At 43.1% G+C, this 27495-nt stretch overlaps 1 protein-coding gene across 2 annotated transcripts in view; it reads left to right on the top strand.

Moving 5' to 3' along the window:
- MPPED1 (metallophosphoesterase domain containing 1) overlaps positions 1 to 27495 on the top strand; it is a 102823-nt gene that overhangs the window by 34352 nt on the left and 40976 nt on the right. For both annotated transcript variants that reach the window (XM_048501848.1, XM_048501849.1), the window contains 2 exons: positions 1574 to 1755; positions 15916 to 16141. In XM_048501848.1, coding sequence (XP_048357805.1) covers positions 1574 to 1755; positions 15916 to 16141 — 408 coding nt within the window. The remainder of the gene's footprint in view (positions 1 to 1573; positions 1756 to 15915; positions 16142 to 27495) is intronic.

Below are 27495 nucleotides of genomic sequence, written 5' to 3'. Positions count from 1 at the left end.
AGCCAAGCAAGTTTACTCTTTGAGCTTTCCTAGTCATCAGGTGTATCTTTGCATGGCACTGATGGAACTGGCCCCAGCTACACAGCAGCCTTCTGGTCATTGCTGGTGGTGTTTTTTTAGTAGATCAGCACACATCGATGGTAGGAGTCTTGCACAAGCGAATCATCCCAGCTTCTGTTGGACTTACATTGAACTGGGTGGCTGTGAGTGCAGCCTGGTAGCATGGTATGGTGGGGCCAACACAACCGAAACTGCATGCAAGTAGATGGCTCCAGATGACAGAAGAAACTCAGCATGCTTTATTTTATTTATTTTGATTTGATTTGATTCCATATCTTGACCTCCCCAACATAAGCTGGGTTCAGGGTATATATGCTAAATACATCCAGCATGCACAGAGTTGCTATATAGCATACATACTGTCTAAAGGACATTGGACCCATTTTATGGGTCCCAAGAAACACTGAAGCACTACAGTTAGGTACTTGCCCAGCATTAGTTAGTATATCCATGACACAGAATTCTGAAGCAGAAATAACCATTAAAAATAATAAGTGGGAACCCTTCCCCTGCTATTTCCTCTTTTGTCCCCTGAATGCCCTCACAGTCTCTCCCCTTTTTCTGCTTTCTTCTCTCCTTCCCACTCAACAGCTAACCTATCATTATTTTCCCTCCTGTTTACAACTTTCCCTCCCCTTTCAGCAGCCTCCATCTTGGAAAATTTTGACGTATCGTGGAAGAACCGCAGACTCGGACCTCCCTGCATTCTTATAGGGATCCTCTTGATTAACATGCCTCTAAAATTCAGAATAATGGATACTGTTTGGGAAGAATATTTTGGCAAATATAGAGCATGGAAGAATAGAAAAAAGCTGCTGCTTTAAAATATGTACAATTAAAAGTAGCAGGAGTATCTTGGCTGAAACGGGAGGGTTGGGAAATACGGTAAACTTTTCTCACTCTGAATTTATCTTAGTGTGTACTGTATATACTGGCGTATAAGACTACTTTTGAACCCTGGGAAATCATCTGTAAAGTGTGGGGTCGTCTTATATGCCGGGTACTCTTATATGGCGAGTATATCCCAAACTCTATATTTTAACTGGAAAAGTGGGGGGGTCGTCTTATACTCCCAGTCGTCTTATACGCCGGTATATACGGTAAGTCTCAAGGCTAAATGATCCAATTTGAATTTTTTTTTTTAAAGAATGCACGCTGTTAAGTACCGTAAATGACACATTCACTGAACTGCAACAGCAAAGATAAAGTCCCACTTGGAATATCATAACCCACTTGTGTCCCTTGAGAGAAAGATGGGCTGGAAGTGCTTTAAATAAATAAAGCACTAGGTAATTGGAGGGAGATAAATGCCTTTTGAACGGACATTCTGTGCAATGCCTATTGAGAAACATGGAAATTCGAAGCTATCGCTTGTCATCTTCTTTAGATTTCTACATTTCTATATCATACATAGTGAACAATACCGTATATTAGAATTGCAAACAAAAATGTACATAATATGACACATTTGATTTTTGTTTTGTAATCATGGCTTTCTGATCTTTTCATGTAGAGTGGATCCAGTACCACACGATGCTCCCAAGCCTCCAGGATACACACGATTTGTCTGTATATCTGATACACATTCTAGAACAGATCCAATCCAAATGCCATATGGAGATGTCTTAATACATGCTGGTGATTTCACTGAACTGGGACTTCCTAGTGAAGTTAAAAAATTCAATGAGTGGTTAGGTGAGTATCATATTACAAATATGTGAGTATCATATTACAATGAGTGGTTTGGTGAGTATCATATTACAAATAAATATGGAAATCAATTTTGCTTAGTGAATGTATAAAGCTACCATTCTGCTGAATGAACCGACAATGTTAATGTTTCCTAAGCTCTGGAGGAACTAACAACGTAGTCCTTCTGGTGTTGGCTCCTAATGCTGGTACTCAGAGATTTGCTGTCTCTACATGCGGAATTTGCCTGTGGCTAATAACAATTTCCATGAATCCTTCTAAATCTCTGTTAAAGCTAATGGTCATGATTCAGGATGTGGAATATAGCTAGATCTCATCAGATCTCAGAAGCTAATCAGGATCAGTACTTGTATGTGAATCACTAAGAAAGACTCTGTAAAAGAAGGCAATGACAAACTACCTCTACTTCTCACTTGTCTTGAAAGCCCTTTGTTGAAGTTGCCATAAGTTAGTTGCGACTTGACACTCCATATATTCATGACCATCACTGCATTCACTAGCAGTGAATTCTACAATTTACTCAGTTGTTGACTGAAAAAACATTTTCTGTTGTCTATCCTGAAACAATTGGTCATCAAATTCAAATTGTGCCCCTGTCATATCTTTTCTCAGTTAAAATACCCAGTCTTTAGCCTTTCATTATAGGAAAGGTTCTTGAATCCCTTAATAGTCCCATTGTACTTTTCTGCACCTTTTCCAGCTCAGTGATACCTTTTGAGATTCAGTGACCAGAACTGTATACTGTATTCCATCAGAAGCACACCATAGATCTATCCAGGAACATGGTAATATTGGCTGGTTTGTTTTCAATCTCTTTTACCAATTATTTAATGAAAATAAGAGGGACAGCAAAGAGCTCCAGTAGAACCTTTCTCAACTGAGAGAAAGGACAACAACATGGCAAATAAAGTTCAATGAAGCCGCATACAGCAATGCAAATTGGAAGCAAAAAAAATCCTGATTTTAAATGTATGCTGATCAACTCTCAAATGACTGAGGAAGAGGCCTTCAAGTTGTAGTGGACAGCTTGATGAAAATAGCAAGTTAATGTACAGCAACAGAGAAAAAGGCAAACCGTATACTAGGCATTATTAGGAAAGGGATTGAAAACAAACCAGCCAATATTACAATGCTCCTGGATAGATCTATGGTGTGCTTCTGATGGAATATAGTATACAGTTCTGGTCATTGCATCTCAAAAGGTATCACTGAGCTGGAAAAGGTGCAGAAAAGTACAAGTAGGACTATTGAGGGATTCAAGAACCTTTCCTATAATGAAAGGCTAAAGACTGGGTATTTTAACTGAGAAAAGATATGACCGGGGCACAATTTGAATTTGATGAGCAATCGATTCAGGATAGACAACAGAATGTATTTCTTCAGTCAACAATTGAGTAAATTGTAGAATTCACTGCTAGTGAATGCAGTGATGGTCATGAATATATGTAGTGTCAAGTTGCAACTAACTTAGGAACAAGATCTACCATACCACGGCCACAAAGCCCGGAAAACCCACAACAGCCAGTTGAATCCGGCTGTGAAAGCCTTCGACAATACTTCCCATAGAAAACCGCCTGCCTGAAAGAAGATAAACCTATAAAAGAAAAGGAGACATATGAGTCAGTTCTGAAGAGAAACCGGGGAAGAGGGAGTGTTGTCTTTGGTGGCAAAGAAGCTGTTGTGGGGACTGAAATTAAACAGGCAGGGAAAGGAAGCACAGTGGCAGATTCATGGAATAGAGAATAGAGATCGTAGAGAAGAGAAGAGAAGAGAAGAGAAGAGAAGAGAAGAGAAGAGAAGAGAAGAGAAGAGAAGAGAAGAGAAGAGGAGCCAACCACAAGGCTGGGGTAACAGGATAGGTCCAAAACTGGCTACAAAAGTTGCTGCTGAGGGATAAATTTCTACACTCTTTTGCCTGGCATAAGGAGGGGAAGGGTGTAGGTGATTGAATGTGAGGGCAATTAAAAATGCAGTCTTTCAAGGATGTACTAGCCTGGAAAGAAACCCTTTCTTTACACTGTAGAGGGGAGTGTTTTGCTTTTACATGGAGAGTGTCTACTCTAATGTATTTCCTTGAGGAGATTTGGATGTTAGATAGGGTCGCGTCCTTTCCGTGATTGCGGAAGGGCTAGAATCTTCCTGTCCAGTCATTGAGATATGGAGGAAGTTGCTGGAACTGGCCATTTTTTATTGCCTTGGCAGTCTTTCTGTCTCGTTCTTGTATAGGTTTAAGAAGGTGTATGTTGAGAGTTCTTGCTGTGATAATTGTGTGAGTTCTTATTGTGATAACGAACCTCCGACAGTTAACTACGATAAATCCAAAATAGCTGTTTTTAATAGAAGATCTAAACACAGATAGTCAATTAATGGGGATGTTATTGAGCAGGTGATATGCTTTAAATGTTTAGGCATAGTTTTTTACACTCAAAGCAAGAACATGGTTAGGAATATCCAGAGAAGTGTCTCTGCTCTGAAAAAAAAATATTTTATACTACAGGAGGACATGTTCGTTCAGCTGTACATGTCTTTCTGGCCAAGGTTATCTCACAGTTGTATGGTTCCCAGGCATGCATGTATGTTAATTAAAATTCTCTTGAAATTGTGCAGACCAAAGTTTTGAGGGCCATAGTTGCTGTCCCTCATGGTGTTCCTAACACAGTTTTGCATCTAGAAGCAGATTTAATCTCTGGAAGCTTGTGCGTGGATACACAGGATTAAATACCGGTTGATGCTTGTTTTTCTCCTGTAGGAGATTCCTTGCTGGGACACTGGTGAAGTAGCATATTACACCAGTCTTGTGTCAGCTGCACTAGCTGCCAGCCGAGTTCCAGATCATATTTAAAGTGTTGTTTTTAACCTTTAAGGCCTTGAGTAGTTTGGGACCCTCATATCTTCAATACTGCATCTCCCTGTATCACTCACAAGGGTGCAATTTGCTAGTGGTCCCCAGCCTGAAGGAAATCTTTTTGGCCTCATCCAGAGCACAGCTTTTCTCAGTCCTGGCTCCAGTCTGGTGGAACTTTCTGTCAGTTGACACAAGGGCCCTGTGGGACCTTAATTAATTCCACAAGGCCTATAAGACAAGAGATGTTCCACTGGGCCTTGGTTGAGGCCATGTCGTGAATTGAGTATGCCATCTGTAGTAGCTGGCCTGCCATACCTATACTTAAATCTGGTGCTAGCTCATTATCATCAGCCCCATACAGTGGTGGGATTCAGCAGGTTCGCACCACTTCAGCAGAACTGGTCAGTGGCGTACCTAGGGAAACTGGCTCCCTGGGCAAAACCTGGGTAAGATGCGCCCCGCCAATGGGCGGCGGTAGCCTGCCTGCCTGGCTGGGAGTTGCTCTGCCTTTTGAGGATTGGGTTGCTCTGGGCTCTAGGGTGGGGCGGATCATCCTCCACGATAGTGGGAAACTCCTTGCTTGTCCCGGCTTGCTTGTGGGCCACCGTAGATAATGGGCAGGGCTAGAAATCAGGCCGCTCCCACGTGACTTTCAATTCCTGTGCCTTGGGCAGCTGCCCAGTTTGCCCAATGGGTGGTACGCCACTGGAACTGGTTGTTAAATTATTTGAATCCCACTGGAACCAGTTGTTAAATTATTGGAATCCTACCACTGGCCCCATACCATTAGCATCTGCCTCCCCATCAGTTTCCTTTCCCCCCTCCTTGGTAAATTAATAATGGAAAGTGGATAGAGAGTACTAGTAGGCTTGGGAATGTTAATTGGTGCCATCTATATTGGTTTTAAGCAGTAATATATAATTGTTAGATTTGTATTTATTGTGGTATTTTACCTGTGATTTTTATAGCTGTATTATTTTAATCTATACTTGTAAGCCACCCTTCAGTTGGGAATTGGGTGGGGTATGAATATAATATAATAAATAAATAAAATTTTACTATGTAGAATTTTGGACCGCCTCTTTTGACTCTATGAATTAGATATTTGACTCTGTGAACCTAATATCTAAGACATAGATGATGTTTTCTTATACGTGGCTTCAAGCAGCTATTGCTTCTGTCACTTCGTATTGAGAACATAAAAGTTACGTTCTCTAAAATATTAGCACCTATTGCAGATATCCTGCCTCTGTTCTCTCTTTCTCCTGAACAGCAATCACATGTCACTCATACAAGAGATTTAAAGGCAATTTGTGAAATGCACTCTGGTCTAATGCTAACTGCATGTTACACAGATATATATATACCAAAATCCTGTCAGCTGCTTTTGTCTGGATGTGCACAAATGTATATAATTTGAGCTGCAGAGCCAAAGTGCTTTTTGTTCAAAGATGCCATCTTGGCCAGGGGAATTGATCTGCATACCTGAAACATAAGCTGATTGTATATCATTGATGGGCTAGAATTGTGATGCCACAAACCTACATTCCCCCTTTGCTGAAGCAGTTTTTTCCTCCTTAGACCAAAGAAAGGGTTGGAGGAAGAAAGGGTTGGAGGATGAATAGATAAGCATAGTGCCTTTTTTAAGTTTGAAGAGAAGGTACACGACAAGAGCCTGAAAGCAGCACCTGGAAATCTATAAGATGGGAGCAGCCAGATTTGCCCTGTGTGAGAAATGCAGCATTCAGGCCCCTTCCACATGGGCCAATAAACCTGGGATGGGGATGGGGAGAAACCCATTTTGGGGGGGGGGGGGAGCTTCACACAATTCCCGCCCCTAAGATGACGCTGCCCCATGTTAATTCCCCCAAAACGGGTTTCTTGAGAATTGCGCTATCCGCGATTATCTTGTTTTAATGCAGGTTGCAGATGCTTGTGAGCAAACAGCTGCCCAGGAAGCGCTTTACTTGACTGTGTTTCCATTTTTTAAAAGTCCCCACCTCGCAGCTGCATAGTCACAGGGATGTCAGCATGGTTGTGGGGATCCATGCCTGCTTGCCAGTGTAGCTATGCAGCAGAGGTGCATAGCAACCCGCAGCGGAGGTGACAGCAATCCGCATTGCTTCCGTGGGCTCCGTTTGCTGCCTGCATGGAGGCATGCGAACACACCGAAAGGGGGAAAGAAGAAGAAGAGTTGGATTTATATCCCCCCTTTCTCTCCCATAGGAGACTGAAAGGGGCTTACAAACTCCTTCCCTTTCCCCCCTCACAACAAACACCCTGTGAGCAGTGGTGGGATCCAAACTGTGGCATAGCGCCAATGGGGCTGGACGGGGCACAACGGGGGTGTGGCCAGACATTCCAGGGGTGGGGCATTCCTGGGCAGGGCTGTGGCAAGGACGCAGCCACAGCACTGGTCCTTGGGCGGGAAACGAATGCACGCAGGCGCAGGCTGCCATGCACACCGGTGCACCTCCTGCTAGACTGCTTCAAGTTCTGCCCGCTACTGCTGAGAGGAGGGGCGTAACTAAGGCAAAAATCACGTGGCAAAATCACCAATTAGTAACCCCCTCTCGGCACACACAAATAATGTCGTGAACCTACTCTTTTGGGGAACCTGCTTGAGAACCTGCTGCTGATCTCACCTCTGGGCCCGATGATTTTTTGCCTTAGTTCAAAGCCCTCCTCTCAGCAGTAGCATTGCAGAACTTGGCCCAAACAGTCCTAGCAGGAGGTGCACCAAGGCGATCAGTGAGGCAGCCCTGTAGCCTGCATACATTTGTTTCCCGCCCAAGGACTGGCACAGCGGCTGCGTCCTTGCCACAGCCCCGCCCAGGAATGCCCCGCCCCCAGAATGCCCAGCCACACCCCCGTCATTCTCAGTCCAGCCCCATTGGCACTACGCCACAGTTTGAATCCCACCACCATGGGAACCTGTTACTAAAATTTTTGGATCCCACCACTGGATATGTCTGTTGTGGTCCTTACTGTAAAGAGGCACAAACATGAAAACAATTCACTGAAAAATGGACTGGAGCTGAAACAGTTTGATGAATAGAATTGTTCTCCATGTATTTTATATGAACTTAAATGTTTCACTTGAAAACATTATTATATCACTAAGCATGATAGTCCAGTGCCTTTTAGTAGGGTAATGAAATGTGGCTGCCCACAGGCAATAGGCAGGCTTCTGCATAACTTAGGGCACTTTCACACATGCAGAATAATGCACTTTCACTCCACTTCCAGTGCACTTTGCAGCTGGATTTTACTGTGCAAAATGACAAAATCCACTTGCAAACAATTGTGAAAGTGGATTGAAAGTGCATTATTCTGCATGTGTGAAAGTACCCTTAGTAATTTCATAGGTATGCAGAAAAAATACTCGTTTTTTAAATGATAAAGATGTCCCTCCTCAATAACACACTCCAACAAGGACTGAGCATGAACATTGTCCCCCAAGCAGCCAAGGACTGTTAAGATCAGTTTATAGTTTAGTTAAATAAAAAAATAGTTTTCGGCATATGTAAAAACTATGTAAATATAAAATCATTCCCCTAGTGTTCCACTACTACAGAAAGACAGGTACAGCATGTGTACTTTAGTTCTGAGAGGTAAAAAAATAAATTGAAACAGTAAGCAGAAAGAAAATGTTATTTTGACAGGAATATTGGTATATAATCACAATATGTATGACCTGTGTATCAATTTTATAACAGTGATAACACCAAACTATTCAATGATGCGGCTGGCCTCCACTCGGGCCAGGGCCTTTACGGCTCTGGCCCCTGCCTGGTGGAACACTCTTCCTCCAACTGTCCGGGCCCTGCGGGACCTTGGGGATTTCCATGGGGCCTGTAAGACCGGAGATTACATTTCCACCCGGGCTTTGGAGAGAACTCCAGCCCTGAGGTATGCCCCCCCCCCCCAGGCTGGAATCCCAATATTAATGGGATCCATTATTAAGATCTATGGGCTCCTCATACCATCGGGACCTCTCCCCCTCTTGCTAAAGGGATCAGGTTTAGGAGGGACGCCATCTAGATATAACTGCTGGTTTTATTATAATTTATGGATGCCTTTGATGTTTTTATGTGTTTTTATGTTGTACACCGCCCAGAGCCCTCTGGGGATTGGGCGGTATACCAAATTAAATAAATAAATAAATAAATAAATAACTAAATAAATAAATTAATAATAATAATAATAATAATAATAATAATAATAATAATAATAATAATAATAATAATAATAGTAGTAGTAGTAGTGAATTACTTTATGCAAAACAGAAAAATAGTTGTGAATTACTTTATGCAAAACAGAAAAATAGTTATGGACAAAATTAGTCACATTTAAACAATAAATATATTTGCAAAATGTGTATGTCAACAGAATGCTATGAAGATCCGTATGTAAGATTCTACAGCTTTTGATAATTTCTCTGCTTACTGAGTTACTAAAAGCTTGCCTTAAATTATTTATTTATTTATTATCACCCACCTTCCTTGCTGAAATTCAAGGCAGAAATTTATACAGCTCAGAATTGATGTTCTACTGTAGGGAAAAGTACTTTGCTAAGTACAATTAAATAGCTTTTGCAAGATCACCTTGACTGAATGAGAAAACTGAGTTGTCCATATTATGATACCATAAACTGTTATTGACTTATTGGTGTATATGATATAGAGTGCTTTTTCATCAGTACTGATTAATAGGCTTTAATTACTGTAATGATCCCCAGTGTGGTGTCTCAGAGCATCAGAGCATAGGGTCGTGCATCACTTTTTTCAATATTTTTTGGATTCAGGTTTATTGTACCTGAAAATTGACAGAAAAGGCAAATAGCCAGATTGGTACAGGGTTTTTTCAGAGCTTTTTTTGGGTTTTTTTTGATACTTGAAAATGTTTGGCTCCATTAAAGTCTATGGGAAATTTGGGGGGCAACTCTAAGGGGGCTATTTTTTTTTTAAATTAGAGGCACCAAATTTGTGCACAGCTGCAGATGACTGTCTTTCGAAGAATGTACAAGTTTGGTGAAGTTTGGATCACAAAGTCCAATTTTATGGGCTCCCAAAGGGATTGCCCTCTATCCAATGGAGTTTCCAATTATTTCCGATTGAAGATGGGAGTACCCACTGTGAGGTTGCATAAAATTGGATCCCCTGACCCAAACTTCACTAAATTTGTGGGTTTTTCTAAGGAGAGTCACCTGCAGCTGCTAATTTGGTACCCCTACCTTGAAAAATAACCCTCATAGCCTCACAAAACTTTTCTGAAGACTTCAGTGGGCCAATGGAATATCCTAGCACAGTGATGGCGAACCTTTTTGAGAGCGAGTGTCCAAATTGCAACCCAAAACCCACTTATTTATTGCAGTGCCAATACGGCAATTTAACCTGAATACTGATGTTTTAGTTTAGCAAAAATGGTTGGCTCCGAGGCGTGCGTTACTTGGGAGTAAGCTTGGTGGTAGTTGGTGGCTTTTCTTTGAAGCAACCGTGCAACTCTTCCAATGGGTGAGTCACGACCCTAGGAGGGTTTACTCAGAAGCAAGCCCCATTGCCAGCAACCGAGCTTACTCCCAGGTAAAGGATCGTGCTTTAGTTCTTCGCATGAAAATCAGTGGGGTTTAACAGCACTTAACAGGGTTACTTACACTGCTTCTCCAAAACTAGGTCTTAGGTTTAATGCTAATAATCGAGCCCAGTGGCCCAGGCCAGCCTAGATGTGTGTGGGGGAGGGGCAACTCTGTGCATGCACACAGAAAGGGCTCTGAGTGCCACCTCTGGCACCTGTGCCATAGGTTCGCCACCACTGTCCTAGCATCTATGGGGGAAATTCCCATTATTGATTTTGGGGGGTGGGGCTGGGAAAATGTTTTTCTCCAGTGGCTGTTTTTCAAAGTAGAGGCACCAAATTTGCAGCACAGCTGCTGATGACTCTTCTGCAAAGGATGGGAATAGCGGGTTCTGTTTTCACTGGTTCCACTGTTACTTGGCTGTCTATTTTCAGAAAATGTTTATGGGGAACTACTGTTCATCCCTGTAGCAATTGGCTGTGTGTGCTTGTCTTCCATCCTTGCTTCATTCATCATCAGTGGTGCCATGGGGACTGTTCCTGGTTCCTTTCCAGCAGTTTCTCCCTATCATTGCTGCTGCCTTCACCAGGGGTGTTAAGGAACCCTCCTAATGGTGGCCAAGATCTTATGGCATAGTGTTGTAAGGTCTAAATATTCCTCCTCCTTTTAAGTTAAAGTTTTTAATTTAATTTTTCCTTACCTTTTTCATTTTTGGATTTTAGTACAAACCCGAGTTAGTGCTTGCATCTATCTCAAGTTAGTAGGAAAAATCCCCCTTTTCTGAACATGGCCCCATGGTGCAGAGGTTTTGATTTGTTCTCTCAGGCTATTTTTCAGAATAGGTCACCATCATGTTGATGAAATGAAGTAGAATGTGTCCATTTTCATGTTCTTGGAAGACTGCATTCAGCTTTCACTGCAAAGTGCTAATCTAACTACTATAAAAGTAATTTCATGTCTGCAAAGCTGTTATCCCAAACAAACCATTTCAAAAAAGTGGGAACATCTTTCAGGTAAATTGATTTAGTTCTAGAATGGAAGCATATTTTTGAGTAAAGGGAATGTGAGTTGCTTCCTTTTTTACATTCTGTTAATGTTGGTACTGATGTGTAGAGTATTTATTTGATATTTTAATGTTTTTCTTAATTGCTAGCTTTTACATTTGTATGGTGCTTAGATATGACACTTTATAGATTACTGAAGAAGTTGTATTCATTTTCAACATTACTGTAAATTTTCAAGACATCCGCCAAGCATTTGAACACTAAACTGTCAATGAGATGCTAAAAATGTAATCTGAGATAGTTATCCTATCTTTACTATATCACTCAGTGTAATATTCTAAAAGGATGGAATGTGAAAGAAAAATGGTTAAGTGGGCACTTACATGATTGCCACTGCTATTACTGAATACTAAAATCTATAGAATGAGATATCTAAAAAAGAAAAGCTCAGTTGCTGTCAGGAGTTTATATAATTCTCACTAAAGTTAGCATGTTTTCTAGTATTTTTTGAGTTCAGTGAACTAAAGAAAAGTACAAAAAGATATTTAGACAAATAAAGTCAACCGATAGGCCTCATTCTAAAGCTAGTGGGTCATGTAAGATTTAACTTCAGCCACAGGGACAAACAGTGTAATTCTAGGCAGCACTCAGTGAGTTCAATTGGCGTAGAAGGATTGCACTGTAAGCCCCCATAGAAGCTAGGAAAGGTTGTTGGGGCACAAGTATTTAGCTTCAAGGAAGAAACAATACTCCAAGTTCAATGCCAGGCAAGAGTCAGATCCAAAGGAACAGTCCAAGTAGTGTTTAGTATTTCACCAGATTGGTCAGTGGACCAATTTTTAAATAATATCAAATAATAACAATAATGGTCAAGTATTTTTAAAGGATTAACAAAAACAAGAGATGTTATTTCTGTGCTCATTACAAAACAAATTTGTTGACTACTTATGTAAATTCCTGCCCCTCACAAAAGCTGGTAAGAAAACCACAGCAGGGAAAAGAGGGGGGAAAGGCGGGGAGTACAGTGGAAATAGTCTGAAATAGCACTATGAAGAATCAACTACATGCATAGTACTTTAATATAATAAGAAAGTGAAAGTGCAGTAGAAACAAGAAACAAAGTAGCAATATAGTAATAATAGTAACAGGATCACTGCATCCCAAACCCGAACTGGGTAAAACTGAGTGCGGTTCAGAGAGGTCCACCAAGTGCACCTTATATAAACAAACCAGTGGTGATCCAGACTCAAACTGTGTGAACACGAGTCCATAGTAGTCTGGATATTAACAATGCCACAAATTCAAATTCATGGTTTATCCAATCTTCATATGATACAGGGAGGAATTGTCAAAGCAGATCTCCTGGTGTGTTGGCGATCAACTGTCACCAGAGGTGTGCCACCCTAGGGACATGGGGATACCCATGTCCCTGGGTGCATGCTTTTCAATCACGTGGGGGCGTTGGACACCCCCATGTGACCAAACAGCTTGTGCCCCAGCCACATGCTGCCAAGCCCCACCCCTAGGAGGTTTGCAAAAAGGTGGAGGGCAGGGCTTGGCGGTGGGCAGCTCTGGTGCCCACCTGGGCTGCCCGCCACTACCGAACCCCGCCCCCCCTCCACCTCTGCGCAGGTCAGCTTTCAAAAGCTTTCAAAAGTCAGCTTTCCTGCACAGAGGCAGGGGGCAGGGCTTGGGGGTATGTCCCCATCTTCCCCCACACCTGGGGGCTTGGTTCAGGGGGCACGGCCCCACCTACTGAGCCCACAGCCTCCGTGACGGTTTTCGAAAGCTTTTGAAAGCTGGCCTGCATGGAGGCCGGGAAGTGGGGCTTGGAGTGTGGCCCCCGCCTACCTAAGCCTGGTGGTATGGTTTGGGGGCATGGTCCTGCCCCCTGAGCCCCCTGGCCTCTGTGCAGGAAAGCCAGCTTTCAAAAGCCAGCTTTCCTGTACGGAGGTGGGGGCATGGCTCGGGGGCATGACCATGGAGAAGGAGTTGTCTCTGGGCACCATTCCCCCCCAGACGCCTCTGACTGCCACAAATAATGCACCCTGAAGTAGGTCTTATACCAGCTCATGGGCATTGAGCAGACATCGGATCGCATATGAAGTATATCCTTTGGTGCTCACCTGGGCATAAAAGCCTGTTTTTTCCCCTTATATCCCAATTCTAAACATTTTGCAGCTCTGTCCAAGCTTGAACTGTTCAGACATTCAGCTTAAACTCCTGTTTGCAGCACAAGTTCGGGCCGGCTGTTCGGGCCCTGCGGGACCTTAACGAGTTCCGCAGGGCCTGTAAAACAGAGTTGTTCCGCCGGGCCTTCGGAGGGTCCAGCCGCTGAATGGTGCCCCCCCAGTTTGGCCCCTAGCTGGCTTTACACCTGGGCCTACCATCTAACATGGCTCGCCCCCTCCCCCCCTCTTTTCCCGGGGAGAATCTTAAAATTGGGGTTGGCGGACGCCTCTTTTACTGCTATCGCTGTTTTAATGGTTTTAGTAATTTATTTAACTGTATTTATATTTTTGTGTTGTACACCGCCCGGAGCCCTTCGGGGATGGGATGGTTTAAAAGTTTAAGTAATAAATAAAATAAATAAAGTGATAAAGGGGAGACGAGGGCTGAGCTTCCCCCATTGCACAAAGAAGCTGCTGCTATGTTGAAGGATCCTCTTCACAGTTATGGCAAGGCCAGGAGGAATCGCACTCATTTTCTTCCTATATGCAAAAGGAAAGGAGAGAGAGAGAGAATGCTCTTATTTGCTATCTTGTTCCAGTCAGTTTGTTTCAAAGGTACCTATAAGCTCATAGGATTTGCAAGGTCAGTGCTTGGCATATACAATCTGCTAAACCTATAAATAATTAACATTCCCGTCTAGGATAGCCAGGTACAGTGGAAGGATAGGATTCCTGTGCCTTTAAACAGGATTTTAGCAGCAATGTAGTAGCCCCATGTCCCCTCTGATTTTGTAGAAGTCTGAACCAAGGACTTTTTAGAGAGTTCAGTTTGATGTGATTAGTTATTTGTACACATTGCGTATGTTGTGAAAGGAACTTTAAATCAAGGAAGTTTATGTTGAAATAAATTTTGTTGAGGTGCCACTGGATTCCTGTTTAATTTTGTTGCTATAGACTTACATAGCTTCAGAGGCGTAGTGGGGCAAAATGGCAGCCCCCACGCCCCCTGTGCCCCATGGTAGCTATGCCCCTGCGTCCCACTTACTTGAGCCGGTGGCGGTTCCAGGCAACCTGGTGGGACAGATGAGTTTCTGGCTGCGGCCTCCACCGGGCCTGATGATTCCGGGCCGAGGAGCACCCTGCAGCCTGGCAGGGCTGGGGCCAGCTGAGAGGGAAAGGGGGAGGGGTGTGGGGGTGATTTTCTGCCCCCACATGATCAAACGGGGCCCCGCCTGGGGCATTTGTCCCCACCCCATGGTAGCTATGCCACTGCATAGCTCCCTTTCTGAAATTTTCACCATGTTAGGCCAACCCATAAAGCACTGGGGGAAAAGTCCCATGGTAATCAGGGAAGGTGAGGAGTAGTCAGTGAGGAAGGAGAGAGGAGCTGCTTTCGACTAGTGGAAGAAGAAATGGGGGGAGTGCAGAGAAGTGATTTATGTCACAAGCAATTTAATTATGTTGAATGAGTTACCTCACAGAAAGGGGGAAAACTTGACCTTTCACCTGGGGGTGACATAATACTGATAATTATCACTTCCCTTGTCTGTGGCTGAGACCTCTGGTTTTGATAAGTGTGTCACACCTGCGTTGCTTCTCACACTTTGTGTCACCGTCATAATCTCCACTTTTCTTTTGGCTCACCATTGTAGTGTATTTTTGGATGCTACCATGTCCTGCTGATTGCTGCTGCTTCCCTCTCCTGCTGGAACAGAATTTCAGATCAAGCATCTGTATCTTATTTGGTTGCTACAGCAACCAAAGTAGTCCTTAAACATCAGCGGGTTTCTTCCCCCCTTCGCAAAGCATCTGTGGATGTGTAGATGTTACTATTAAGTTTTGAAGTGTGTTGGGAATTAGCCACAGTTGGATTTTTCTACAGTTTCCCAAGGTTTTGCAGAGATCTCATTGGTAATTGTGCCTTATCTTGTTGCACGGATTTCACTGTCCACATGGATGCCAATCATTTTGGAGTTAGATACATTGACTAGTTTTAACCCCCAAAGACACTGAGCTGTTTATAGCTCAGAGAGCCAGACTCAAATAACTAATAACATGGGTGGAGGATGCGTAATGAGGATGCCACAAAAGGCATTGAATCCCCTTCCAAAGCAGTATTGTCTAACAAACAATAGTAGCTGATCTAGATGGATAAATACATAGGAATTTGATCTGATTTGTCAAGTTTTGGACGTGCATGCACTGAATTTTATGCAGTATCACATTTACTGCCACTTTGCTCCGCTCAGCGGAGCTACTTAGATGCTAATGGAGGCAATTTGGTGATAATTCTTCTGAAATAAATGTAAAGGGAATTGCTGTGACACCATTGGTGTCATTCAGTTACATTTCTTTAAATATCTTTGTAACTCCTTGACAAGACCTCTTGTATGTGCTCTTATTTTCATCTTGAGAATTCCTTTACAATAGCCAGCTGCATTTTCTGAGTAATTTAAATAATCATGCACAGTTTATTTGAGGGTGTGTGTTTTTTTTCAGTCATAAAAATAAATGGCTTTACTCTGTATTTTTCTCCTTCTGTTTTAGGCAGCCTACCATATGAATACAAGATTGTGATAGCAGGCAATCATGAATTGACATTTGACCAAGAGTTCATGGCAGACTTAATCAAGCAGGACTTTTACTATTTCCCCTCTGTGTCCAAGCTGAAGCCAGAGAACTATGAAAATGTACAGGCCCTCTTAACAAATTGCATTTACCTGCAAGATTCAGAGGTGACAGTGAGAGGCTTCAGGATATATGGCTCCCCTTGGTAAGCATTTCAAGACCTAAGAGTCCTGACAGATGAATTTCTTGTTCGTGTCTCAATGATTACATGAAAAGAGTGTAACGTTAGCTTCAATGTACTTTAAAATGCTACGTGATTCTAGCAAGTGGAGGAAGGGAGAGTTATAGTAACCACAAAACAAAAGGGGTCGTTCAAGAATGTTGTATAGCCCTTTATACTTGTGTGAGAGAGCCAGCGTGGTATAGAGGTGAAGGTATCTGGCGAGGATCTAGGAAACCCAGGTTCAAATCCGCACTCACTGGTGGAAGCTTGCCTGATGATCTTCGGCCAGTCACATACTCTCAGTCCGGACCCTGGGTAGTATTTGGAGGGAATACTACCAGAGAAGTCAAGGTTTGCTATGCAGAGAAAGGCAGTGCCAAACCACCTCTGAATGTCTCTTTCCATGAAAATCCCACCAGGGGTCACCATAAGTCTGCTGTGACTTGTCAACAACAAAACTTGTATGGACTGTTGAACTGGTGCAATAAGCACCCCTTTGCCTAAGAAGAGCAGGTTGTTCAGTAGGTTTCTGAGTGTGAGGTCGAACTTGTTAGGGTGAGCCAGATAACTCAGGCAAAGGCAATGAAAGCATGGCATAAAAAGGCAGTTAAAGAAGCAAGAGCCACAGCCTCTGGGCATTCCATCTCACCTTCTCCCTGCTCTGTTTCTGCACTATTGATTGGTTTAGTTTCACCAGAACTGTCAGAATGATGGCCCTTCCCCTGGTTCCCTCTTCAGAGCAGGCAGATGGAATGGAAGATGGAGTGGTAGCTTGGATCCACCAAATGAATCTTAACAGCCTTGGTAATAAAAGTACATGGAACCTGAATTCTTTTCCCCTGAAACTTGCACTAGTGATGAGAATCAGCTGGATAGGCAACTGGAGAAGCTGGTGTCATTCTGAGGCAGGTCGGGAGCCTCCTCCGGGTTTTTGTTGTGTACTTGCATGACAGCTCTGAGTTCATAGGACGTTAGCGTTGGGAAGGAGCATCTGCATTGTATGCAGCAGATCCCGGGTTCAGTCTCTGGCATCTCCTTCTAAAAGGATCAGGTGATTGGTGATACAAAAGACCTCAGCCTGAGATCTCAGAGAGTCACTACCATTCAGAGTAGACAATGCTGATCCTGGTGGACCAATGGTATGAGGCAGCTTCATGCGTTCATGACAGAGAAATCAAAATAAGTTAAACCAAGAGGCCACTGTAATGCCTCTGATGAGGTCTCCTCACAGTCTGGAGAAACTCTTGGTTGGTCACACTCTAGAACCTATTTTATATGCCTAATAAAGGTTGTTGTTGTTGTTGTTGTTGTTGTTGTTGTTGTTGTTGTTGTTGTTGTTAACTCTTGGTCCTGATGCTCAGAATGGACAGTGATAGGGTGTCATGCCCCTTCAAGATAGTGATGCCATCTCTCAAAAGCACCCTTAGCAAGGAGCTATTCATTTTCTGATCTGGCATAGTTCTGATATGCTGGTCTCAGTAAAACGTGCTTGGGATGTAGCAGCTTTGAGTCTTTCCAGTGCAGTTCTTCAGTCTTGATTAGAAAAGTGGCCAGTCTGGGTAAGCAAGGATGGGGGATTGCTGTAAGACTGTTGGCTTGTTGGTTGCACTGAAATGTGCTTCAGGTCATTCAGCAGCGGTGTGCTTCAAGATGTAATTCAGCAGCGGTGTGGTCGCTGATGAAAAATGGGGAATGAATCAGTGGTAGCAGTTCACCACCCCTCCAGACTGGTGCAGTTTTTTCCTAGTGAGGGGATGGCAGCAAGGTCTGGCCGAGTGGGTGTCCCCAGAAGGCGTACAAGCAGGACATAACAGCTAAAGCCTCCCTCTTTTAATAACTTTCAATACATGTCCTTAAATACAAATATTTAGAGGGTTAGGAAGGGTTAAGACCTCAAAATATGTAAGTTCCATTTAGTCATCGATTGTTTTCAGTCCCTTTCCTGACATAGAATTCATGTTTTTCACTGCTGCCCCACCCTGTGTCAATGTGTTCATCAAGCTGTATACCAAAATCCCAAGATCCTTTCCTGGTCATGCTATGCCAGTTCTGGCTGTAACCACACACACACACACACACACACACACACACACACACACACACACACACACACACACACACACACACACACACACACACACACACTCTCATTCACTCACTCACTCACTCACACTCACACTCACTCTCTTGCTGCTGCAAGAGAGAGAGAGGCTTGTTTTTAAAATAGAATCTTGTCTGAAATAAAGTTTTAAAAATGCCCTTCCAATCATCGGGGAGGGCAGAAGCAGAGTGGGACAGGTGGGGTGGAGCCAGAAAGAGACCCTGCTTGTGCTGTTTTATATTGATGTATCAATACAAGCATTTAGAGTCGCAGGAAGGAGTTGGCAACAAGGAGGATGGCGAGGGGGAAGCATGCAACGCAGCGTGAGGGAATGGGGGGGATGAGACTAGGTGGGTTGCCTGTGGGCAGAGGGCAGAGGTCCAAGGTAAAGTTGTTCTCATTGGCAAATCTAGCCGCTCTGGCTGTAAAGCAAAATTAAATTCAGGCTAGAAGTGGTCTCACTTGCCACAGGGAGAATAGAAAGTGAAAGTGGGGCTTGAGGAAATCTTGCGGCAGCGCAAATTTTCCCTTATTGCACAGCAGATGCCTTGTGCATATTTGACCAGAGTGTTTCACCAGGCTGGGGCAGAGTCGAAAAGGCTCTAGTCCTGTTTGAGGACAGCTGGACGACTTTCTGATTGAACAACCTGCCTGGGGTTGACTTACAAACTTAACTGAAGATTACCTAAATATCACCCCACCTTTCTTGCTTTTTAACACCTGTCCTGATGAAGACTTCTAGAGAAATGAAAACCTTTGCACAATGTGTTGTGTTATTTTTGGTATTGAATCGTTCTGGTTTTGACTTCAGAGCTGTATGAAGTAAATGAAATAGCTGATGTGCTTAATCAGCATAATTTACACAAGTTCCAAAAATATGACTTTCTGCAAATTTTGATAACTATATTAGAAAATACAGTGCTGGATAACAGTGTGTTTATGTGTAAAATGCATTAAACTTTTAAAACTGAAGTTTTTATGGTTCTTTTATTTTAATACGTCAAGTCAGGCTGGGTTGCAAGAAATAATTTGTTAGACCTAATGCACGTACCTCTGTGTGAATTCTCACAGTATGAATAAACCGTAAAGTCTATTAAAGTGTTCTTATACATAAAATTGGCATTCACCCATGGTGCTTATGCTGCCTTCTAATCCCTCCACCAGCTGGTTATTGTGCATTTATCTAAATTTAAAACCGCATCGCACCTGAAGTACACCTATTTCTTTCAGATATTCAAAATTGCTCTGCACATTCGGCATATCTACCTGCTGTGATTCATTTTCAAGTGCCCATTTAATTTTGTATCTGTTACACGTCTAACTAATGCAAAGTTTAGTTTCCAAACTATTAAGGGAATTTGTCGTATTCCCAATAATAGTTTTTGGTGACATAACCACCTATGACTAATTTGAAAATCTAATGTAAAAATGGAAAGGAACTAAAGTACAGTTGCCATAATAAACAACTAGATATGGGAAGCTACCTTTTAAAACAGAATATTCTACATTGCCAAAACTGTAGGATGATAATTCACCGCAGAAACTTTCAACTGGATATGGGCGAAGCAAAAATATGCTTGCTCTGGCAGTAACTGCTCTTTCCTGAATAGCCAAGGCTTATTTTCTGACTCATTATTCACATGATTGAAATTCTTTTCAGGCGATTAGCTGAATAAGCTGCTTTATGAGGAAAAGGTGTGATGTGTAATTATGCCCGTACAGCTTCCCTCTTTTTCACACCAGTTTGGATTGGTCAAAATAAACCAAGGACCAGTTCAAATGTATTTGCATGGATCTCACTCAAAGGCCTTTTCCGCATGGGCTTAATACAGCGCCCTGGGGACGGCAAAAACGCCGTCCCCAGGGAGCCGTTTGCATGGGGGGCCCTCACTCCTCCCGAGCGGCGTGAAGCCGCCATTTTCCCACCTCGCTTCCTGAGCAAGGTTTATGGAAAACGGCGGTTTCCAGCCGCTGCCGTGCGAACGGCAGCGGCTGGAAGGCGCCTTCCCTCCCCCCTGTGCCCGGTCGACCTACCTGCTTCGACTGTCTGGCACATCACTGAGGCCTGGAGACACGCCCCTTGCCCTGCGATGTCGAAGTGGTCACGCAGGGCGGGGGGCGTGTCCCCTGGCCTCGGTGACGCACCGGACAGTCGCAGAGCAGGTAGGTCGATTGGACGATGGCGTTCCACGGCACCGTCTTCCCCACCGCAACCGGGACCGTTCATGCGAACGGTCCCGGGGGGTTGGGTCGGTGTCATGTACGCCGACCCAACCCCCTTTGTGGCCGTGCGGAAATGGCCAAAGACATATGCAGATGTGGTTCCATTTCCTATTCCAAATTTCCTGTTCAAAAACTGATCTCAGAACTGATCATCTACTTTGTCGTAGACAAGGGTGGGGGGGGGCTGTATCTAATTCTCACTCTGAATGCTAGATAGTGGAAGAAGCAACCACTTTTATTTATGTTCATGTTGCATAGGTATATATTGCTTTTTTTTTTATTTATTTATTTATTTATTTATTATTTAGATTTTTATACCGCCCCATCCCCGAGGGGCTCTGGGCGGTGTACAACATAAAATACAGTTAAAACAAATTTTCTCATGGAACATAGGACTCGAAGCGATTTATGAACATTAAAGTCATAGGTAATCTAAGAAAAAGAGTGTTATAACTGAAATCCTAATACACATAAAAAAATTAGCTGTTCATATTCCTATTACAGGTCTCAGCACTGGGGGAAAGTGCTGTAGTAACAAAAGATACTTCAAGAGACAAAAAGCAAGAAAGGTGGCAAGCTTCAGTTTGGGTGGTAGCATCTTAAGAACATAAGAACAAGCCAGCTGGATCAGACCAGAGTCCATCCAGCTCTCTGCTACTCGCAGTGGCCCACCAGGTGCCTTTGGGAGCTCACATGCAGGATGTGAAAGCAATTGCCTCCTGCTGCTGTTGCTCCCAAGCACCTGGTCTGTTAAGGCATTTGCAATCTCAGATCAAAGAGGATCAAGATTGGTAGCCATAAATCGACTTCTCCGCCATAAATCTGTCCAAGCCCCTTTTAAAGCTATCCAGGTTAGTGGCCATCACCACCTCCTGTGTCAGCATATTCCAAACACCAATCACACGTTGCGTGAAGAAATGTTTCCTTTTATTAGTCCTAATTCTTCCCCCCAGCATTTTCAATCTTCCCCCCAGCATTTTCAGTCTTCCCCTTTACACTCCTAGGAAGCAGGTCTTCACACTACCACTAGTAAGGTAGTGGAATTCTGCTGGTGGAATTAGGAGGAACAGTCTGCTGATCAAGACAATAGCAGTCTCTTCTCTTTTTAAACTGGTTTATTGTGGCAATTTCAGAAGCTCATGCTTAGTGAGAGTCCTTATTGTTGCTGTTGTTCACGTAGTTTTTTTTAATGTTTGCTTTAACGTACGTGCCTTCTGGCATATGGGAGCAGCAAGTCTTTGCCGTGTGGCATACTGCACAGATAGAGGTGTCCACTCTAGTGCAAAATGATTGACTATTGTGAGTTTTCTGAGCGATTCGACCGTGGTCTGGTAGTTTTTGTTCCTAATGTTTCACCCACATCCATAGCTTAAGGTGACCAGACGTCCCGCTTTTGGCGGGACAGTCCCGCCTTAAATCAACCTGTCCCGCGTTCCGCGGGGTTTTTTAACTGTCCCGATTTTGTCTTCTGGGGCGCTCCCCTTTTCGGCGGGAAACAGGGAAGCACCCCAGAAGGCAGTGCGGCAGCCTTCCGTGCTGCCGCACTGCCTTCTGGGGCACTCTCGGTTCCTTCCCTGTCACAGGGCGGGAAACAGGGGAGCGCCCCAGAAGGCAGTGCGGCAGCCTCCCGCACACGCGGCCGCAGGAGTGCACTGCCTTTTGGAGCGCTCCCCAGTTTCCTGCCCTATCAAAGGGTGGGAAACCGGGGAGTGCCCCAAAAGACAGTGCGCTCCTGCGGCCGCGCGCCTATGTGCATGCGTGCACGTGCGCACCCCGTCCCGGTTTAAAAAGGTGACAATCTGGTCACCTTACCATAGCTGGCATCTCCAGAAGCATGTCACGGTGAGATGATTCTTTCAGCCTCTCCTGGAAGCATGTACATGCACTCATGGCATGGGGGTGTAACATATGACCAGGCAATGTTGCAGGGTCTGTCTGTCACCCAGGCTGAGCTGCAGGTTTTCATCCCACCCATTGTGGTGGTACAAGAGCAGCATCAAGAAGAAGAACAGAAAAGTTTGGATTTATACGCTGCCTTTCTCTCCTGTCTTTCTCTCCTCAAAGTGGCTTACAAACTCCTTCCGTTTCCTCTCCCCACAACAGACATCTTGTGAAGTAGGTGGGGCTGAGAGAGTCCGGAGAGAACTGTGATAGACCCAAGGTCACCCAGCAGGCTTCTTGTGGAGTAGCGGGGGGAAAAATCCAGTTCACCAGATAAGAGCCTGGTGCTCATGTGGAGGATTGGGAAATCAGACTAGAGCCGGTTGTCCAGACTAGAGTCTACTGCTCTTGACTACTATATTCACTGATCCTAACCACTGGCATCAAGGTCCTCTCTAACACATATGTGGTCTTGTGGCTATACTGCACATCCTACAGTCTGGCAATGTTACACTCCCTCCCTCGACCTGTGACTGGTTCCTGCATTGCCCCTGTTGGAGACCAGCTGAGTGTCAGGCTTGGCACATTAGGTGCCTGACAAGACATGGGGGCTATCCCATGGCCTAGAGTGACACTGGAAACCATTCAGGCCTTCTGATTGTTCCTTGTGGAATGTGTTGGGTGAGGTGCAGCCCCACAGCGAGTCTCAAGGATCAGAGCCAGGAGGAGGTGGAAGTCAGTGATGGCAAGTCCTTTTCCATAGCTGTGAGCTGTGAGGGCCAGTGGCGACAGAGGTGAGGTGTGCCGTGGTTCAAGGAGCATGTGTTTTGCACATAGGCTGAGTGTACAGATGTGGTGATATGGCAGAATGGGTCAAATAGGACTCCCAATGATGAAAAGAGCTATCACATTCAGTTCAGCATTCTTCCAAGCAACATCATATCCATTTTATTTGGTTTCAATGTCAGTTAATTTTTTTCTCATCTTGTATTCAGATACTTGAACAGTATCTCAAAGATGGCAGCTTTTGGTTATTTAAACAAGGTGATATAAAGCTGAGATCATCCATATATTGATGACGATTCGTTCCAAAACTACCTAAGATTTTGTTTGCTGGTCTTGCAGCTAGATACCTGAGCAAAACCTAAGGAAGAAAAAAAAATGTAATAGGCTGGCTAGTGAGTATGCATGGCGTGCCTGTGTATGATGGTAAATAGGCTGAGGTTTTTCCACAGTATAGTTTGAATTTATGTGAATTGTGATGATGGAAGGAAGTTTGTGACAGTCTGTGATAGAGGGGAAAGTGCAGCTGGGGGGGGTCCCTAGTGTGGGACCCACAGGCACTGTGACACTGGCCAAGTGTTTTTAGAACTTGAGCAGGGTCAGATGGGACTTTCACTTAGCAGAGCTTCTGATCAGCCATTGGAGATCAGATCGGAAGTGTGGAATCAAACAAAGCAGTGTTTCGGCGGCAACTGTGTTAGGCACAGGGCAAAGCCCTGCCTTCAAGGCAATAGCTGGTTGTGAATAACCATCCCAAAGCTTCTTCAGTGTTCAGAAATTTATTGTTTTCTTTCAATTCTGCGCAGAAGAGGGAACTCCTTTGTCAAGCAGGACAGAGAGGAGGTTAGGAGTGCTGCCGTCTGTGTAACATAATTTATAGCTGTAAAAACATACCTCCTTGTCTTTTGCTCATTGGTTTGAATCAAGAAGGCGTACAGACCTGGTCATTTCATCCCACCTCTTACCACACTTTTGCCCACTCCCATTTTTAGTGAAACTTAAATCAAAAACACCTTACGTAAAAGGTTTCTATACCAACTACTGGTTTCTATACCAACTAAGATTCTACTTCATCTTTATCTGTATTTGTGAGCTACTGCTATCTTCTTATCTCTACTGGGGGGCCCTGTTTTCCCAAATCAAAGCTCAGTGTCAGGCTGCTCTATGAGGTTCGTTTCTTCCAAAGAAAGTAAGTTTTTGAAGTGCTTGGTGCCCCATGAATTACACTCATATAACTTATATGATTAAATACAATGGCTTAAAACATTATAAGCTTAGCATATTCATATCAACTGCCGTATCACAGGGATCTTCATTGCATTACTGAAGGTAAGCTGTATGTTTGCAAGAGTATTTCAAAACAGTATGTTTATTTCAAATGGCGTTTTGTTCGGTAGAGCTTTTGCCTGACATTTCAAAAAGTTACTATTCAATTTATGCATAAACTCATTCCCTAATAATTTGTGGTTTGTTCTGCCTCTTGTGGCATACTCCGCCTCTTTTTGTAGATTGCTGTGACACAGCCATTTTGTTATTGTGTCCACCACTTTTTCTTGCAATTTAAAAGGAGCCCACAGGCTTAAAAAGACTGAGGACTCTGACATAGAAGATTCTCTCTACAGTTGCTGGATCACAGTATCAACTGAGCAGCAGGGCAGTTGTCATGGTCTGAAAATAAATAGCTGATAAAAGCTAATGGGAGTTTAGAGGATGTTACATTCATCAAATAGAATGTTATGCTGTGGTCCCTGTTATGAAGCTTGAACTACTGAGAAAATTTAGAACTTAAAATAATTTGCCCCTCTAGTTAGCATAGCGTAGGGGTTAAAGTGCCAGGCTAGAATCTGGTAGGCTGAAATTTGAATTCCTGCTCTGCCATGAAAGTTCACTCCTCCCTCATATCACAATCCCGAGCAGAATTTTTTTCTCTGTAGCTATTGTGTGGTTACAGGGAATGCAAATCAGGTTCAGTGAACTCTAACCCAGCTCTTGTTATTTGGCAACCTTGGTCTTTGTGTTTTTTCAAAATCACCTTAAAAGATTACTACAAATATAGCAAACAATTAGCAAGCATTCCTATCCTATTATGATGCGTGGTAGGGAACTATTTTGTTAACTTTTTCCTGGCTTCCTTTTTTTCCCTTTCATTTCCTGGCTTATTCATGGTCAAACCACCCTTCAGATAAGTTTTTAATTACATTGAGTACTTATAATAGATTAACAAAGTTCTTCAACTCTGGAAATTATCATGATAAGGTTTCAAAATACCTGCGTCCACATTCAGCATTTTATTCCACATGGAACAAAGAAATAATACTCAAGGTAACGAAGACAGTGGTTTGCAGGGAAGGAGCCATAGACTTCTCTTTAACTTCCAATGCCTGATTTATTAATCTTCTGTGAGAAAATGTACGGTACCTGATTAGTGATTATAAGCTTTCTCAAGGATGTTACAACAATATTATTATTAAAGACTATTTGTTTCCATTTTTATTAACAAATCTATATAATACCTTCAACACAGACTAGCATTTAGACAATTGAGAAAATATGAGATTATTAGAGGTTTGTTATATTGTTTACTGTGCAGATACACCATTCGGGGGGCTGCGTTAGTGAGGAAGCTAGTTTTTGATTCAGAACTGTCATATTTATATATTTTTGAAAGATTACTTTGTATCAGAATCATCTCTAACGTGTCTTAGTGGTGTTGCTTCATTGGGTTTACATTCTTTTCTCTTTTTCAATTTTTATGGAAATTATTGCATACAGTACACTATGTAATAAATTGGTGCAAAGAAAAGAAAAAAGAGAAGGATGGTGTTTACAATTCATAAAAAACAAAAGGGTATGTTTCAGAGAGTAGCGGTGCGCAGTAAAACAGTTAGATTTGAGTACAGTACCACAAGACAGTAGTTTGAGTAGGAATGGAGCTCTGAGTATTTTAATCCCAGTCAGAAGATGGGAGGGGTGTTATAAAGAATGTCTGCAAAGGATATGAAGGTGTAGTGCATATTGTGATCAGCTGAATAGAGCAGAGGAGAAATGCTTGGTAGGCAGAGGCCAATTACTGGAGATCCCTGCCCCTCTATGATCTTGGCTGGCCTCCCACCAGGGCCAAATTTCTGACCCTGGCCTGCCTGGTGGAATGCTCTCCCTCAAACTGTCGGACCCTGGGACCATGAGTTCATAGGGAGCCTGTAAGACTGAGTTATTCATGGAGCTTTTGGGAGGCCCGACTGCTGATAGAGTGCCCATTAATAATAAGATCCGTTCCCCTCTTAAGGGAGCTGAGGAGTTAATGGCTGAACGCCATCTGTTTTAACTGAGTATGAATTAGGAACGCTGCTTTTAACTGTTATGAATTTTTAGTATTTTATCCTGTTATCCGCTTTTATTGTGATGTAAACCGCCCTGAGCCCTTTGGGGGAGGGCGGTATAAAAGTGGAACCAATAAATAAATAAATAAATAAATAAATGCAAATTAGCATTTGTAGTGAGATAAGAATCCTATGTCTCTATTCAGCTCTGGTGGGAGGGGGTCCATTGTTCTGAGCTTGTGAATGGATGTCTTATCTGTTTCCTACTTCAGTACATAATAAACATTGCCCAGTGTTCACAAATCTTATCAGTATGTTGTGAATTATTTCTTTGCATCCTTTGGTAGTATGTTAATTTAGTTCACAGGGCTGGATTTTTGTAGAATCTCTTGTAAAAGGGGGGTTCTGTTCCCCCCCCCCCATTTGTCACAATAATCAACTGTCAACAGAGTAGAGACTAAATATCTGAAACAGCTATCAATCCTTTTAGGATCCTAGTAGAATTCTCTTAAGGTCAGCTGGTGTATTACTGTGTAGTAGTGCATCTTTGATGAACTGAATCACTTTCCCCTAAAATCGAATGTTTTCAACATGTCCAAAACATGTTATCAAAACTGCATGCTTCCAGCCACATCTCCAACATGTGGCTGATAAATTTCTGTATATCTGGCTCCCACTCCTAACAAATTGATTTTATTATAGATGTTGAACACCTTACGAAATTACTTCTGCGTATATATTCTTCAATAAACCTAGTAAATAAAGATGTATATCCTCTTAATGCATTAACCATTTTCGAGGTCGAGAATTCCTTGGAGAGTGCATCCAAAATGTATAATATTACTGTAAAATTCCACATGCATATTATTGTCATGTTTCCATAGATCCCTAATAGAGAACAAACCATTTTACATTTAGAGCTGTATCTTTTTTTTTCATCCATTTTTTTTGTTGAGGGGCCATTACTTCTATTATTTTTTTTTAATATGCCTTATATGATTATCCCTTCCATATTGTGACTTTCCCCT

This window comes from Sphaerodactylus townsendi, linkage group LG06 (genome assembly GCF_021028975.2).
Source record: "Sphaerodactylus townsendi isolate TG3544 linkage group LG06, MPM_Stown_v2.3, whole genome shotgun sequence".
In the NCBI taxonomy this organism is placed as follows: domain Eukaryota; kingdom Metazoa; phylum Chordata; class Lepidosauria; order Squamata; family Sphaerodactylidae; genus Sphaerodactylus; species Sphaerodactylus townsendi.
Note: the sequence above shows the minus strand (reverse complement) of the source record. Positions and strands in the feature narration are given on the sequence as shown.